Source organism: Anthonomus grandis, chromosome 1 (genome assembly GCF_022605725.1).
Source record: "Anthonomus grandis grandis chromosome 1, icAntGran1.3, whole genome shotgun sequence".
Taxonomy (NCBI): Eukaryota; Metazoa; Arthropoda; class Insecta; order Coleoptera; family Curculionidae; genus Anthonomus; species Anthonomus grandis.
This window is the reverse complement of record NC_065546.1, coordinates 9,728,822-9,748,099: the sequence shown is the minus strand read 5'-3', so window position 1 is coordinate 9,748,099 and position 19,278 is coordinate 9,728,822. Positions and strand designations below refer to the sequence as shown.

The 19,278-nt window shown below is 31.8% G+C and overlaps 2 protein-coding genes across 2 annotated transcripts in view; one reads left to right on the top strand and one right to left on the bottom strand.

Annotated features, from left to right (window-relative positions):
• The window catches only part of LOC126744619 (cuticle protein 7-like), a 49,844-nt gene extending 43,274 nt beyond the window's left edge, over positions 1-6,570 (top strand). The window contains exon 4 of the mRNA XM_050452117.1: positions 6,293-6,570. Within this exon, the coding sequence (XP_050308074.1) occupies positions 6,293-6,386 (94 nt within the window). The 3' untranslated portion in view covers positions 6,387-6,570. The remainder of the gene's footprint in view (positions 1-6,292) is intronic.
• LOC126744524 (tyrosine-protein phosphatase Lar) overlaps positions 1-19,278 on the bottom strand; it is a 1,889,525-nt gene that overhangs the window by 1,602,965 nt on the left and 267,282 nt on the right. The gene's annotated exons all lie outside the window — the stretch shown is intronic.

Sequence of the window (19,278 nt, the reverse complement as noted above, 5' to 3'; positions counted from 1 at the left end):
CAAGTTGCATAAACCTACTGGGAAGGATAAAGAAACTACGTTCATTGGCATTACAAAGAACGGTCCTGAAACAGATCGACAACGTAGTAAAATGGGTACAAATGTTTAAAAATGATTATATTGAAGTAATACCAGACCAAATATTTTGTAAAAATACATATTCCGCTGAAGGATGAATTAGTCCTAAAGACTAATCGACGAAAAACAAAGAAAAACACAAAGTCACGATCTCACAACATGTAATAAAACGAGCTACACGTATTTCGCTCTAGTTAGAGCATCATCACGGACATAAACTGATGGCCATCAGTGTACTGATGATCAGTGTACTGATGGCCATCAGTGTACTGTGTACTTCGTATTGTGAAGTGTGTGGATGGTTTCTAAAGGCCTGATGATGCTCTAACTAGAGCGAAACACGTGTAGCCCGTTTTATTACTTGTTGTGAGACCGTGACTTTGTGTTTTTCTTTGTTTTTCGTCAATTTTGTATGTTGGTCTCTTAGAGAATAATGGATGAGATTTTTGGATCTAAAGACTAATCTATAAGCAGATTCAGCCTAATTAATAGGGTATTGCGGCATTGTCAACAACCTATCACAAAATTATGAGATTGCGTTAAGACGTAGTAATTTAACACCAATGTTGTAAGGAATACTAACCGACGGTTACCTTCGGATTTTCGGGTCACGTGTACATAAAGTTGAATTCTCAAGATTCTGTCCATTCGCTGTGGAAGTGCAAAATAAACTACTAGTTAAGAGGAGTTGACTCTTAAATTAACAAAAAATTAAAATTGCAATAATAAAAATGCATTGCGCCGGCTAAGTTAAGAGCGTTTTTGGCAACCATCTACATGCTTAAAGATATGGACGAGAACACCATTTTACGAGTAGACGGAAAACCTTTAAATGGTTGGATATTTGAACTATTCTATTTTAACCATGACATGTTACCACAAATTGAAGTTATACAAGATTAAAGTATAATAAACAGAAGTTAGCTTAAGTAATTTTACCTAGGAGAGCAGAACAAGCCATCTTTGTTCGTATTTGAACATTTTGCTTAGTATCCTCACAATTCAGCATTTTTCGGGCCTTTCTAAAGTAAGAGAAAAGTCAAATTGAAATTAAAAAATACGGTCAAAATGGCCCAAAAAATATCTCGTTTTAGATTAACCTGCATAGAGGTCACTATAGCGACACGTTTCACGCTCCCTTAGGGCTTATCGGGCCGACTATCGCGTTTCAATCGGGAGAATCCAAACTCTAATGGCTCCTGCTGAAAGCATTTGAAAACAAGAAAATTAAATCGGATATTTTTATAACCTTTGTAAGATTTCTTGCTAATTATCTCAACTCAAAACAAAAACTCCCTCCGTTGATCCTTTTTTACTTTAACATAAGTTTACTTAAAAACCGTCACTTTCAGTAACCAAGTAGCAACTAGAGCCAATAAAGCCACTTCTGGTAACATAATAATCACCTGGCAACGGCCGGTGCACCTCTCAGCGAAAAAGATTTTTAAATAACTAATTAAAATGCATGCAACGCGGTCGAGGAACGAGGGCGCGAATTTTATAAAATGGCGTGCCAGGCGAAATTCACGTTCGGAAGCATCGAGAACCTAAACGAATGTAATTGCATTTGTGTTTTACCGCCAAGACTTGACGGCCCGTTTTATTGGTTAGAACTTTTCGGTAAGAGCTTGTCGAATTTTCACAACTGATGGACGCTTCTTTTTTTTTAAATAGTCCATATCTTTTCTTGATATTTTAATTAAAAAAGATTTGCACAATTTTGAAATTAGTATTTACCGTAAATCAACTCATACTAATAGATATCTTAATTTTAATTTTAATCATCCAATAATGGTAAAACAAAGAGTGGTAAAAAGTTTAACTTAATGTTTCTTTTTTTTCGTGTAAAAAATGTTGATTGGTGATTTTAAAAATTAGGTAATAGAATAATATTTTTAGTGAACATTAATCTGTCAGCAACTAAATTTTTTTGGAAGAGGTATTTTGTGGGTGTATTGCTCAATTGTTAAAGGAAACTATTTATTTCTAGCCAACGTTTTGAATAGATAGAAAGAAATGGTGTTTAACATTTTTTTCTCTACTTTATAGCTATTAAGTAAAATCTGTATTGTTGTGACGAATTCATAATTAGTTACTTATTTTATTGGTAACTTTTCGGTAAGAGCTTATCGAATTTTCACAACAGATGGACGTTTCTTTTTTTTTAAATAGTCCATATCTTTTCTTGATATTGTAATTAAAAAAGATTTACACAATTTTGAAACTAAAATTTACCGTAAACCAACTCATACTAATAGATATCTTAATTTTAATTCTAATCATCCAATAATGGTAAAAAGAGGAGTGGTAAAAAGTTGAGATCGTGTATATGATCGTGTAAACAATATTTGTAATAATAAATATTTAACAACTGAAAAAGATTTTATTAAAAATATATTAATACAAAATAATTATCCCAAAGTTTTTGGAAAATTGCTTTAAAGAGTTTGATAATCCATGTATGAAATTGAATCAACCAATTTTTACGACAAATCTTATTTTACCATTTATTCCAGGTTTTTCTGATAAGATAAAAAGAATTGCTAAAAATATTAGAACTAATTTTTTAAAACTTTAATATAAGAACTTTTTATTTTAACTTTAATATAAGAATTATTTTTAAATCACAAAACACATTACGATATTTATTAACAACAACTAAAGCTTTCAATGAAAATGAATTTAATAAAAATGTAATATATAAAATTCCTTGCACTTGTGGTAAATTTTACATTGGTGAAACCTGTAGGCCATTAATAAAAAAAATTAATGAACATAAATATTAAATAAAAAACAATGATTTTCAAAACATGCATTCGACAGTAACCATAGAATAAACTTGAATGCTTCCTCAATTTTAGCAAAGGAACCAATTTTAAAAATTACGTAAACTAAAGGAAAGTGCATTTATATTATTAAAGGAAGATAAATGCTTAGCTACTTGAGCTAGTAATTTCTTAATTGACTTTTGCTATAAGTGACGTAATACCCAATAAAATAAGTAACTATTTATAGTTTTCAAAAAAAATATAAGTGAACATAAAATGCATGTCAATAGTTTCAAGAAGGAACGGAAAAAAAACTTTGAAAAAAACTTACCAGACTCGTAGTTCTCCCTCGTTAAATTAAAAAAGTACATATCACAACGGTAAAAACGTAGATGTCATAGTTAAAGGGCGGTTACGTAGAGGAGGTATTACAATTAGAATATAATAAATTATATAACATGGAACAAGCCAGAACTACTAGCTGTAAAAACATTAGAAGAGATATGTGTGTTTGTTTATATAAATGTGTACAGGGTGTTCTGAGATTACGCGTCAGGAATTCGGTGATCGATTTTACATGAAAAGTTAATGAAACAAACTTTTATAAATTTTTTTCAAAACTCAAAATTAAGGAAGATAAAGGGTGTTAAGAAAATTTTTTTTGCTAATTTTTAAATACTTTTTTTCTAGTGTACTGATTTCCGCCAAAATTTGCATTCAGGTTACTAATGTTTCTTTGTATTCACCCTATTAATTTGACGCTAGTCGTCAATGACAATAGGCTTAAGCTGTCTTTCATATTAGGAAAATGACAAATCAGTAAAGTGCTCATCAAAATATCTTTTAAAAAGGTGCTCTTGTTGCATCATCGTATAATTAACGGTTTTCGAGAAAAACGACTTTAAACATTTAACTTTTTAAACTTTAAACAAACAACGTACGTTTAATTAAAAATTTTGATTTTCAAAATTAACACAGCAAGCCTTAAAACGAAACGCTTTAGTTTCCATAGAAATAAGTTATGACATTGTATTATAAATTTTGACAGATAATATTATCTGCAATTTTGATAATTTTAAAATCATTAAGAGTGAAAATAAGATGAATAACAATAATAATAATAATAATTTGTATTCCGACGCAGAATCTGGCTACCGAAATTGCTACTTTTAATATAAAAATGAACCAACTTCAAAAAGACACTCAAACATAGAATGATATTAGGTGAAATCATTGATTATCGTTTGACATATTTTGTTAAAAAATGTTTATAAAAAAATTAAGAAAAAAATATTAAACACTACTTCTTTCTATGAAGATGAATTAAATAAAATTCGAAACGTTAGCTAGAAATAAAGTTTTAAAAAGTAATAAAGTAATAAAGAGTTGTCTTTAACAATTGACCAATAAATACACCCAGAAAATATCACTTCTAATACACAATCTCTGGTCACAAATTCACAAGAAAAATTAATTTATTTTGTTATACATGTCATTTAAATTGACGCCTTCATTATATTACGTGTCTTAGCCAATAATCCTATTAATATTTAAATAAGGGTAATAAAATATTGTTATATTAAATGAGAGCCCTTTATTTAACCCCATTGGTTCTACTCAACCATTTTCATTATTTTTATTAACTCTTTTACCAATATTTTCGATTATTTACTACAATTACAACTAGTTGTTACGATATATGAATATTAAATGTAATAATGGAGCTACGAAATAGAATTTAAATAGACGTAAAATAAGAGTTTTGAAATGTACTTATTTGTATATAAAAAAGAATTCTCTAGAAGTAATAAGAAGTAAATAAAAATCTTATTTTTAGTATGCAGATTTATCACCTACCAAATGTGTTGAAATATTAAAAAATTTATTTAATTTTTTTTAGAAATATACACCAATAAAAATTCTAAAACTGCAAAATTGGCAATAAATTCAAACATTTAATAATACTAACAAAGAACTTAAAATTTAATGACGGGTAGAATATCCATTATTCTTGATTTTTTGTTTGCATCTTTTGGGCATTATTTTAAAAGTTAATGTCACTTATTTTGGAGATATTAAGACGTACAAATTTTCAATTGGATCCAGATCAAGACTCTGTCCTGAACAATCGGTTTTCTTATTAAGCCACTGCGTTTAATGCTGCTATAATTTTTTGTTTGATTAAGTGAATTGGAACCTTCTAGGAGCCAGGAACACATTCCAGTAAAAGAATAAAACTTCCTCTACCTATATTTTATGTACGTTGTGGGTCAATTATATAAAAGGAGTTCAAATTGTATTTTTTGCCAATTACGAGTCTAATCTATCTTATTCTATCGCTCTCAAATGTTATACGCTTATAAGAATTTTTTTGTGCTACTTCCAGACTACCTATTGATCATATCGTAAAAAAATACTAGCCCTTTTCATTTCTTGCATTTTCGTCGATTTTTCTAAAGCTTTCCACCTCTTACATTTAAAAATTAAATATTTAAGGAATCGGAGCTAATTGTTTAATAAAATAAGGCAATAATCGTCGAATTACTTGAAATTACTAACGTTGAGAAGTTTTCTCTTCTTCTTTTAAAACGAAATATGTAAATTTTACATCACACAAAAATTATCTACCTGTCAAACAACTGGGGATTCTTCTATTTTATTTTTTTTTTCTTATTAATTTTATTGAAAATTTTTTATTACTAGAATGAACATAATACAAAAAAAGGCATATAATTAATTTGAATAAATTACAGCAATCTTGCTTAAAATTCATACTGTCATGTAATAATTTTTCTCCTAATTAAACTATAATTGAATTTTTGCTAGAATCCGGATCATCATTCTCGTAGAGAATTTCATTCCGTCACACGAATGTCCGGTATAACACTACCGCCTAATCCCGAGTGCCCGTCAACCGTCTGCTCTTGCCCGAGATTAATTTATCATCATTATTAATGGTGTATAATAAGTCCGTTTATATTTATGCTTAATAATTCCTTTTTTAATTTAATTTTGGTTTTATTAGTGTATTTATTAGTTTTATTAGATTAATTAAATTATTTACAAACTCATACAAAAAGTTACGATAATGCCTACTGAATAGAGGTTATATTTAAAAAATTCAGTTTTAAAATAATTTGACACATTAGCCTAATAAATCAAGAAACATATTTTAAAATTATTTTATTATTAGTTATTTATATTGCCTAAAATATTTTTCCTCTATGCCAGAAAAGCCGTATTATTATAAATTCGTGTTGAAAAAAGTATTTATATTAGCCAAGTTATTAGTTAATAATGTTCTTTATTTTTTATTTTGGTCGTTTTCAAAAGGGCCTTGCCACACAGGTTTGAATTTATCCAAGCGGTTTCGTCATCGAAGCATTTATTGTAAATTATTAATTATGTTTTTTATTTTAACGATAAATAATTTATTTTGAATTTAGCCTGGCTGAACCCGATGGCAGCAGACGTACCGTACACTACGCTTCCGAACCGCACACCGGTTTTAACGCCGTAGTTCACAGAAGTCATCACTAGAACTGAAACTTTTTGAAGCTCGGCTAAATTATATACTGACCTTATGAACTTCCAACTTTATGGTTTTTGCCTTTCATTACTGTATTTACTTGTCTATTTTAGAATTAGGTAGATATTAAGACTGACCCTGTATATTTGTTTATTGGAAGAATAAAAAGTTTTGAATAAATGGATAAAAATACGATTTACCAAGTTTATTGGAACCTGCCAAAATCGCCAAAGTAGGTACCTCTGAAAATTGCTAAAGACCCAAAGCCAATTTTTTGTATATATTTTTCTAAATTGCTGTCTTATTGGCAATTTATGACGTACACCAAAGGGAAATTGTCTTAAGTTCTTAACACAATAAAGTGTTTTATTGCCTATCAACGCCACTGATCGTTGTAGTAAAGCTTTTTCCGATTCATTTTACTTTAATAATCTAAAGCAGTTTAATCATGTTGTTAATGCTTGCGGTAAAATTTTGGATCTAATATCTATCTAATTCTTCAAAGATAGTTGTTAATAAATGTTTGAATCCATTTGAACCTAAAGATAGCCGTCACATATCTTCGAAATATACTGTTAGTGACTTAGATATAAAGTTAAAACTTAATAATGCCAATTATGACACCATCGTTAAATCCGCACTTATATCTATATAAGGCCGGTCCTAGCTTGTGCGAGCCTTTGCATGTCTTGTAAAAACAAGGTTTGTTCAGCGGCATTTTTCCCAATGTGTGAAAAAAAGTTGTGTCTGTATTCAAGTTTATTGAAATAAATTCCGTTTGAAGTTACAGGACAATTTCCTCACTTAGTTACTTTGTAAGATATTCGAATCTTAAAGGAATAATTTTTTAGACTCAAAGAAGTTATCGACGTTAACCAACACGGCTTTTTGCAAAAAAGAACGGTAATAGCCAAGTTAACACCATTTATTCGTAGTGTAAATGAAATAACGGAGAAAGATCTGGAAATATGTGCCGGGTATACCGAATTTTCCAAGGCTTTTGATAAGGTTTTTCACTCTACACTTTTCATTAAATTGGAAAACTTCGGTGTACACGAGACCCTTCTCAACCTCCTTAAAAACTACCTATCAAATCGATCTCAGTCAGTCGCCATAAATGGAGTAAAGTCTTCTTGCACTATTGTTACTTCAGAAGTACCAAAAGGTTCTTATTTAGCATCGATATTATTTTCAATAATTTTAACTGACATTGGTCAATATTTTCAATGTGTAAATATCTTGCATATGCAGATGATCTTAAAAATTTTCGTAGCAATTAAGCATGTATCAGATTTTGTTGCGTTAGAATCTGAGCTTTCTAATTGTAAAAGATATTGTATGTACCTTAAATAAATTATTTACTAATCTAGAAAAATGTTACTCGATACTCTTTAGTAGCAAACCAGTTCAAACACCAAATAAATTATGTTTATATCGGAGATACTACCTTGACATATGGAGAGTGTATTAAAGATTTGGGTGTGGCTTTGGATTTCAAACTGCTCTTCAAAAGCTCTAAAAAATCTAGGATTTATATCTCGAATTACAAAGGCTTTTGGTAATTAAATCCTCATTAATATTGTTATACAATACAATTATTAAACCCACTATAGAATATGCGACAGTAGTTTGGAGTCTTACCTATCTATAGGAGAGTATTGTACTTAAATAAATAAGTATATCAAAACCTCTGTTATATTATTAGTATTGACTGGCTTTTACCTATAAGGGATGGACTCAGGCTCAATTGAAAACGTCATTTGATTATGTAACCTATAACTAACGCCCTTTCCTAACCATTACTGGACTACCAGATCTAGGTTGAACCAGACAATCAACAACCTAGCCATTGGAACTGAAGAGAAACTCAGCTAGTCTATCTCAGTTTTTAAAACAAATTTTAAAACCACCCCGGGAAATTCATTCTTCCACTTTAAGCCAGTCTTTGCATTTTAGTATACTTTTTCCATACGCATCAACTAAGTATGGTACAAAAAATCAGGTCAACTAACTAATCCCAACACCACACCTAAATAATCCAATAGCTCTAATCAGAGTACTAGCATACTATGTTGTGTAAACGACGTGTTGCAGAGATAAGAAGAGATGACCAGAATACTTCATCACGCCATGGAAATCGTCAAAAAGTTAAAAGATCATGAAACAACCGTATAATGTATGATGAAGCTAAATACAGGGTGGCCCATCGAAAACGTACCGCAAGGCATTACAGGGTAGGAAAAAACTTTTCGGCAAAATCCAAAAATACGTCAAATATATTTGTCAGGGGGACAACTTTTGACATAACAACCATTTCAAAAAACTCAACCTCCTAAGCGTGGGTGGCATCCCCTAATTTTTTTCAAATGGGACGGAGGATCAAGTGATGTCTCTTTAAAAGGGTCTTGTCATTCCCTATACAACGCTGCTTAGTTTTTAAAATTCGAGTCACTTAGAAACTCAAAGTCTCTTGAGTTTCTAAGTGACTCTTGAGTCACCCAAGAAATATGGGCCCTTGAAAGTTGTGTGACGATATCATTAAAATTTATTGGAAGAGTGAGACTGAACCCAGAGTGAACATAGAACACATCTTTAAAAATATCCGGTTTCTTTCTTTACCTTTAAATTAGGTCAAGTAGTTGTGCTAGATATCTTTTTTGTGGTTAAAGTGTTTAAAACTTGTTGAACCTTTAAATGTATCATCCAATGAAGTATCAAATGAACAGCATCCTGAGAAACATCTATCTGGAAAAATTATCCGGGAATTGGTTGCAAAGTCTCGCGAAACGGGTTCAGTTCATAACAGAAAGAGGAATATTGAAAATGCAGGGTTTCATGAAACTATTGAGACTGCAGTATTGGGGAAAGTTGCAATGGATAGGTCGCTAAGAACAAGACAATTGGCTTTTGCAACGGGTGTGTCTCGAATAAGTGTCCACAGGGTATTGAAGAATACAAGTTCTATCCCTATAAAATTCGCTTATTGCAAGAATTTAATGAAGACGACTTCGATCATTGCTTGCAGTTTTGCAAAGTTATGAGTGAGCGAGCGTTAAATAATAATAATTTCATATTTAATGTATGTTTTTCGGACGAGTGTTCTTTCTTTCTAAATGGTTTAGTGAATTGCCACAATTGCCGTTATTGGGCTGACAACAATCCAAGGATTTCCCACGAATTCACACACACACAACTCCCCAGAAGTCGTATGGGCTGGCATTTTTGGAAATTCCATTATAGGCTCTTTTTTCCTCCCTGGAAACTTAACAGGCAATATGTACTTAGATTTGTTATAAAATGCCTCGACCCAGCTCTAACAAATATCATAGAAGAGGACCGCGCATACAATGATCACGAATTGATTTTCCAACAAGACGGAGCTCCTCCACATTTCTCACTAAATATACGCAACTATTTAAATAACAGATTTTCGGGACGCTGGATACCACCTCGGTCCTTTAAATTTTTTCTTGTGGGGACACATAAAATCCGTAGTTTCCAAAACTCCACCTGCTACATTAGAATAGTTTCGAAGAAGTATTATTTACGTATGTCGCGAAGTGACACTGCAAATGCTTCTAAAAGTTCGGCAACGATTTGAAGATAATTTGAATCACTGTATGAACGTTCGCGAGCAGCACTTCGTGCATTTGCTTGATTAAAATGGTAAGCATTAAATCGCTTTTTGCATTTTTCGTCACACATTATTGTGTAACTTTCAAGAGCCTATATTTCTTGAACGAGTGACTCGATTTTTAAAAACTAAGCAGCGTTGTATAAGGAATGACAAAACCCTTTTAAAGAGAGATCACTTGATCCCCCGTCCCATTTGAAAAAAATTAGGGGATGCCACCCACGCTTAGGGGGTTGAATTTTTTAAAATGGTGTTTATGTCAGTAATGTTAAAAGCTTATGTTAAAAGTTGTCCCCCTGACAAACATACTTACGTTCAAACATGTTTTTGGATTTTGGTCGAAAAGTTTTTTCCCACCCTGTAATACCTTGTGATACGTTTTCGATGGGCAACCCTGTATATTTAAAAAGCTATGAACGAGACGAGAAACTTGGATATTATATGAAATGAAATTAGTAACGAAGATACAAAATCTTACTCTTAATATTTTCTCCTATTTCTTTTTTAATAGGAGATAATTTTAGTGAGATTATAGAGGGTGTTTCGGGAGGAAAGGGAAATATTTTAGGAACATATTCAAAAGATCAAAATAAGAGAAATTAACCTATATGTTTTAATCCGATTAAGTCGATGAGTCGAAAAGTTTTTTCCCACGCTGTAATACCTTGTGATACGTTTTCGATGGGCAACCCTGTATATTTAAAAAGCTATGAACGAGACGAGAAACTTGGATATTATATGAAATGAAATTAGTAACGAAGATACAAAATCTTACTCTTAATATTTTCTCCTATTTCTTTTTTAATAGGAGATAATTTTAGTGAGATTATAGAGGGTGTTTCGGGAGGAAAGGGAAATATTTTAGGAACATATTCAAAAGGTCAAAATAAGAGAAATTAACCCATATGTTTTAATCCGATTCTTAACCATTTCTGAAATAATTATTTCTGAAGTTTTTTTATAATATTTTTTATTTTAAAAGCAACAAAAAAATAAACAAATACTAGTAAAAAAATAAAATTCCACTAACTTAAAATGTTTTCGAAAATACCCCCACCAACTTCAAGGCAAGCTGCAGCACGTTTGTTAAGCGCTATTTAAATATTTAAATATTATTGGAGTCCTACAGTTTCTATTATTGTTTCGTACACTAGAGCTTTCATTCACCCTTAGAGGCAATAATCTAGTGGATTTAAGTCTGGTGACCTTGGTGGCCGAACTTGAGGTCCTCCTATGCTAATCCAACGATCAGGAAAACGATTGTCTGAGAAATTACGCACTCGGCGACTAAAATGAGGCGGTCCATTGTGTTGAAAATACCTTTGGTGCGAACAATTAGCAGAACATCATCCATCATGTAAATGGTCTTTCAAAAAACGTAAATATCCTTCTCCAGTAAGAGCTCATATAATACAAAAGGACCAAACAACTGGTCGTTCATCATTCCACACCACACGTTAACACTGAATCGATGTTGAAGGTTTCGTTAAAACGTGGCATGAGGATTTTCATCTGATCACCGATGTTCATTGTGTCGGTTATTAATTCCATTGCGGGTAAAATGAGCTTCATCGCTAAATGAAATGTATTTATGTAGGTCTCGATTTTATTGAATCCATTCACAAAATTGAACCCTTAAGCCATAATCACCCTCTTGAAGATGTTAAATCGGTTAAATATGGAAAGGCTTAAAACCGTTTTTCCTAAGTGTCTTGAAAAGGTTCACATGTAATGCTAATCGAAATAAAATTGAATATTTTCTTCATTTTCCACATTTAGTCCCGCTTCTCGTTCAGAATTAATTCTTACGCTTGGAAACATTCCTGTTTCCTGAGCATTTGCAAAAACTTTTCGATTAACAATTCTTTGATTTGGAAAACGACGTCGGTATTCATCACCATCGCGTAATGCGCTACCATTACAGAAACCATACACGAATATCATGTCAGCATACTCCCTCTAGGTGAATGTGTGAGTCATTACGTAATGGAAACTTTGCTCTTTTCAAATTGAAATGCTTAGAATCAATCAAACTGGCAACCATTCTTGTCAAAACTACCAGTGATTTAAAATAGGTATTAACAAACAATTATGAAATACCTGCAACATGAGTTAGAAATACAGAGAACGTAATTATTCAAAAAATGTAAAGAAAAAATTATTATTTCAGAAACGGTTAAAAATCAAATAAAAACATATGGGTTAATTTATTTTATTCTGACCTTCTAGATATATTCCCAAAATATTTCTCTTTCCTCCCAAAACACCCTTTATTTAAAAATAAATAAAAAGAACTTAAAATATAAGAAGAAATCCATGCAACACTAAAAATGTCTGATTGGTTTCTTGCAATAACCGTTGCAATCGAAATCAGTGAAGAAATCATATATGATTTGATCCACTTAAATCGATAATAAGAAAGATAATAATAATATATAAAGTTGTTCAAAGTAATTAGAACTGGAGGAATGACGATTCCTAATAAATAAATAAGGTCTTTGTTCATACCACACAAAGTTACAACATTAAGGAAATGAAAATTAAAAATTATCCATTTGTTCTAAAGATGCAGGTGTGTAGCAAATCAATGCTATTCTACTTAAGCAGCCATGTGTATGTCTATATAAAATGTAAAGCAAAACAAAACGAAATCAAAAGGTCTTTAAGCGCAAAAGAGCATCATTTGAAAGCTCCCACTGAATGCTTAGAATATTAATCATTACTTCTACCCATAGCAAAATTGCAGCCTTTTAAAATCTTATTTTTCGCATTTTTATTTAATTTATTTTTCTTTACTACACCTGTTTAAGTGTAATTTGTTTATGGGTGTGTTCTTGTTTATAGAGTTTGTATTTTTGTCAATGTCAATGGCACATTGTTACATGAACTAATTCTTTTTAAATTCAAACATAGAAATATTAAACAATTAACTGATTAATCTTTCTTTGACAGGTAAAGTAAAATTTCAGCCATAGTTTAATTAAATAATTTATTTAAAAACACGTTTTATAAGTACAGGAACATTGTTTCATATTTTTGTTACTTGTAAAGGTTTTACCTTGGAGGTCAACTTGGCACATTTCACATTTTCATGAATATTCAGCATATATTAATTATTTGTTTATTTTGTTCAAGTCATAAAAATCAATCGGTCCTAGGTTCATAAATATAAATTAGGGATCATTGTATTTTTTTAAATAGGTTAAAATAGTTTGTCAATTACTACATTGATTTATCCTTCGATACTAAAACTGGGTTTACCGATGTAAAGCTACTTTCTTTTCGTGCTCTAATAAAGATTTATAATAAACCTGGAACCCACGTTTAGGCATTGTGCGAGATACAGTGCAACAACATTATTATCATAAAAGTTACTGTTCCACACAAAAACTTATTTGGTTTAACAAATAAAACCGAAGGGAGGAAATATTTTTGCTATTTCGTTCAGTGCAATTTTATTGATCCACGTTCCCTTGCTGAAAACATTGTAATTATTTTCATTTACGGTAGAAATCGTAATGGACATGAGACGAAAGGCATAGTTAATGTTTTCCTGACCTTCCAGTATGTCGAAAGTATATTTGCGAGCTCATTCAGAAATTTACTGAGACGAGTAGTGTAGTCGGAAGAATCCAGGGCGTCCCAGCTATCTAGAAAAAAAAACAGGTGGATATTATAGCAGCTATGGTAAGAGATCCACAACACGTGTATCTTCTGCTACTGTGTAAAGGGTACCTAAAAAACATAAATTTCATGCGTATAAAATTCAAATGGTTTATCAATTGACAGAAGATGATCCTGATCGACGTATGGAATTCTGCGAAGTAATGACAGAGAGAATAGGTCGTCAGCCTGCTTATGTAAAGAACATTTGTTTCAGTGATGTACAAATGTTAATGTACTTTTTTTTTGAATGGTAATGTTCATAAACAAAAGATTTTTAATGGGGCGACGTAAATCCCCTCAGATTTTGTTAAATACACACCTAATACTCAGAAAAAATAAATGTGTTGGCTGGCATTTTAGGGAATCACATTGTTAAGCATCTCTTTTTAGACCAAAATTTGACAGGGGATCTTTACTTAAACATGTGGAAAAATGCAGTAGAACCATAGTGCCTTGAGATTATTAACGACAATCCTCATGAATTTGAGTTGGAAACAGTTTTTCAACGAGATGAAGGGCACCTCCTCACCTTAGCAGAAATAATAGAGAATATTTGACTAATACTTAGCCTAATCGGTGGATCGGTCGTCGAGGGTCTGCCAAGTGGCCAGCCAGGTCGCCCGATCTAACACCTCTGGACTTTTTATTGTGGCGTTATTTGAAACAAAAAGCCTGAACATATCTTCCATCTACGTCAAAGCATAATTGATGCATGTCGTAATATTGATGTTGCCTATTTCCAAAATGTTCGTGAAGAGTTCTCCAATAGATTATTTTACTGTCTTGAAGTTAATTGTGCACATTTTCAACATCTTTTGTTGTGAAATAGTTACATTTTTGTGTTACCTAAAGTTTAAATAATTTAAATGGAAATAAAAATGCGGAAAATAAAATTTTGAAAGGCTGCCATTTTGCTATGGGTAGAAGTAATGACTTAATATTCTAGGACCATAAAGCATTCAGTTAGAGCTTTCAAACAATATATATCACATAACTCTCCTTTTTATTTAATTTTATTTTTCACTTTGAAGTTTTGCAAAATGAGCTAGGGATCAAAAAGTAGTATTTAGGTTGCTAATCATGTGTGCCAAATTTCAAATTTTTATATAAACACATTCATAATATAAGAGGCGGAGGGGGCAATCAAGAGCCAGCCGCACTGTATATAATATATTTATATGACGCAAATATAATAATAATAAATGTCTATTGGTTACCCTAACAAAGATGATAGATTAAAAAAGAAAGATATTAAGTTATTATTGGCGCAGCATGTAGCAATAGTCAAACATATTAAGTTTAAATAGATCACATACCTACCGACACTTGATCTGTATGCCAAAAAAATCTTTGTTGAGTTTTAATTTAAGTTTATTAAGGTTATCAATCGAAATTCACCCAGAAGTAAGGCATAAAATACTTTCCTTATATCTAATGCTTACAGAATTATTAATATGGAACGACGGGTTTTTGAAGATATTGCGCAAGATATTTAAATTGTAATCATAATTAGTTAAAACTTTATGGGTAAAGTGAATGGTTGAATGTTTTTTTGTATCGAAAATTAAAAGAGCATTGCATTCTGCATCACTTATATCATATTTCTATGATATTTTTTGGCAAAAGATCAAAAAAGTATCAATATACAGTTAAATAAAATAAGCAAGATGTCTGTTTACGCGTGCCAATTTAAGCGTTTAGAGATAATCTATCACAAACCTAAATATTTCTTAAAAAACGTTTTTCTAATAAACCTATAAAAATATTCAAGATAACGTTATATTCGAAAACCTTAATCCTATAAATAACACACAAAAAATTCTAAGGTCATGTAGCTTCTGAAGCACAAATCCCCTGCGGTTCATAAAATATTTAGCTTTTTTAATACGCCGCTCTACAAGAATGAATATATCATTTAATAAAGGATCTTGTACATGACAACATGGAGTTTCAGAAAATAGAGATGGAGTAGAAAATTACCTTCATGTCTCCGAGATGTGGCGGCTGTATAGTCGCATGTGACACGTCTTTTGGACCCTCTCGGAAAATCGGTCTCCTATATATTTTACGCTGTGAGGTGACAGGGATTAAAGCTCCTGTAAATTTTATCCTTTGCAGCAGTAACGCGTCAGTAGCCCGACTTTGTATATAGACTATAGGTATAGTTTTTTTTCGGTAAATAGAATGGAGATTGCCTTACGCTTTTAAACTTTAGAAGGCCAAAGCAAAATATTTTTATCAACCATATTGACAATAATCTTAAACAAAGAAGTTTAAAACAATAGTGGCAAATTTGTTTTATCAGTATATCTTAACCTTCTTCCTAAATCTGACTTAGAAACAAAAAAGAAATTATTAAAATTCACAATATATCTTAATAAAATAATTTTTATTTGTAGTAGCAGATTATTGGCGAACCAAAATTTCTCGCTTGAAAATACAAGAGGCAAGTGAAAGTTTTAGATTGGGAAAGGGCATAAAATTAGTTAATGTGAGTAATTTCTAGCTGAAACTATATATTTCATTAAACATCATTAATTAATCCCTAGTACCTACATTTTGATTCTATAACTTAGACATAGTATTTAATCATTTTCCATATATTATTATTAGACTTGAGATAATTACCTCTAAAAAATAAATTAAAAATAAGAAATGAATTCCACTGGATTAAAGTGTGGAATGTATTTTCTGGTTCCAAAAAAAAAAAGAAAATAATTCTAGGGGAACACAAAATAAGAAAATAAAGTTCAAGGCCTAACTTTTGAAGTGATTTTTAACAGTTTTTCCAAATATTGACTGTGGGGGATAGGTCAAAAATATTTTGTACAAAAAGGACAGAGGACAGGGAAAAATAGATAGAAGTAAGAACGTTTTATTTTAAATTACTTAAGACGAAAATGAAGCAGAGGAATATCTAAAAACTGCTAGAAGAATAAGTCAAATTAAAAATAAAATAACAACTACACTGTGACAAGGAACATTTTCTAGAGAGGACTTGCCAGGCAAAAAATATGTCTATAAAAAAGGTTAAAGAAAAGTTGGTGATGGAGGTGAGCCGTGGCAGTTGAGAGGTCCTTGAATTAGAAGTGAATGCATGTGTTCTCAGGAAATTGATGACAAATTTGTAGCTTTACCAAAAGCTCTTCCAGAAATTTTCTGATTTGATAGTTATTCCAATGTAGTATGCTTATTAGGGTGGGTCGAAATTATTTTTTTTTTGTAAAATATCAACTCCTGGGGTCAAAAAAGTTGCGTTGTAGCAAAACATAATTTTTAAGCACAAAAACAGTTCCAACAAATATTTTTCTTCACTGCCACAAAGACCCTCTGTTTTTTTAATATAAAAAGTCGTGGTGGCAGTGGAAAAAAATTGAAAATTATATTTTTTTAGAAGCAGATCTTCATATTTTTTTATTATATAATTTTTAGAGCATCAGGGTTATAACTTTTTTTTACCTGAAAAAAAAAATTACATTATTACCCATCATTATTACATAATATAATATTACTCCGAATAGTTAAGTAAATATTCCTAAAACAAGGTGAAAATCAACGCTTCGGCGGCAGTTTTACAGCAAGCGCGGCGCAATGCAGGTAATTCAGACAGACATTTTTATTTTAGTGCTTTGCCGACTGTCGAGTAGGAAGTAGCGGCTGCGAAAATAGCTAAAACAAGAAATTCGTCGCGGTGTCCAATTTTTGGTGATCCTAGTGAATTTAATGACTCGCAGTTACCATCATACAAAGATGTTATCAAGTGTTTTTTGTGGGTTTGCTTCGATTTGGAAAAAAATGGTGTCAATAAGAATCGACTTGTTCCGGAAGCCTTGGAAATTGTAGAAAGTAAAAAGCGTTTGAATCAAGGCTTCAATTCTAATCATAAGCCACCAAAGGATTATTTTCTTATTGAGAAAATATCAAGAAAAACGAAGACAAATTTTTAAACCATTTAAAAAAAGACAAAATGTTCCCAGTTACAAATCTCAACTGGAATCATTTTTAAGCAACAGTGAAACCTTGTTTGACATAGCGACTTGTAAATGTAAAGGTAAAGATGCTGAAACCATGTCATGTAATTGTCCAAAGAAATACAAGGTAAACTTTTGTTCCTTATTAGTTTAACAAACTTTGTTTAAAAATTTATTACTCATTTTTTAGATACCTCGACTGGAAAGAGCATTTCTTCTAGATCAGAGAACTTGCTGCAAGATGAAGATTGATTCCCTTGATTTAGTTGAGTCCCAGAAACTTTTGCAAAACGAGTAAAAAGCTTTCACAGTGGCTACGTCACATACTTCAGAATCAACTAGTGTAATAGTCAATAAAAAAGATTTATCGTCTTCTGAATTACTGACAGATGTGTGTGATAAATCTGACTGTGAAGATTTTGACTCAGACTTTTCCAACTCCAATTTGTATGCAAGCTCTTCCAGTGCGACGTTGCCCGAGGTATTTAATTTCCCACCTAGCACATCAAATTTGCCTAGTACTTCAGAACGCAATTTGAAGGAAATACCGAGATTAGCTGAAACACTAGACCGGTATTCGGTTTCCGACCGAGCAGGAGCAGCAATTGCCTCATCGGTGCTCCTAGATTTTGGTGTTATAGGTCCACAAAGGAAAACAAATGTCATCGATAAGAACAAAATAAGAAGAGCAAGAGAAAAGAAAAGAACTGAAGTTCAGGACGATTCTATTCCATTATTTTTGCGTGGTCTCTACTTTGATGGACGGAAAGACATAACTTTAGTGTTTCAGGAAAATGCAAGGAAAACTGTGGTGCAAGAGCAGTGCTAAGTATCTGGGTCACATTTGTCCTAACTCTGGCACTGCTGTGAATATAGTAAATAAAATCTCGGAGTTTTTACAAAAATGTAATTTGGACCTCAACAGATTAGAGGTCGTTGGCTGTGATGGTACTGTCACAAATACAGAGCGTAAGGGAGACATTATAGTATTAATGGAGAATAAAATTGGAAGGCCCATGCAGTGGTTTGTCTGTCAGCTACACGCCAATGAGTTGCCCCTAAGACATCTATTTGAAAAACTGGATGGCAATACCAGTGGACCATGTGCGTTTTCCGGGCCTCTTGGAAAATAACTCCAAATCTGCGCAACGCTTCCTGTAACTTTATTTTTAAAAATAGAATCATCAATTTAGGAATTCCGGAGCGACGATCTTAGCACAGATCAAAAATATCTGTACGACATTTGTCAAGCAATTAAAAGCGGTGTTTGTTCAGAACAACTGTCTAGGAGGCAGCCTGGCAAAATGGTTCATTCTCGCTGGCTTACCACTGCTTCCCGTATTCTTCGTTTATATGTAGCAACTCAAAACCCTTCAGAAAATTTACAAATACTAAGCTATTTTGTAATGAAAGTATATGCGCCCATGTGGTTTTGCATTAAGGCTCAACCGTCATGCATTTATAGTGCAAGACATTTATTCAAAACTATAACACTCTGCGACTATTTACAACCAGAACTAAAAGATTTAGTGTATAAAACCATTCAAAGAAATGGATACTTTGGAAGCCCAGAAAATATTATTTTGTCTATGTTATTTGACGAACGTAAATACATAAGACAACTAGGATTCT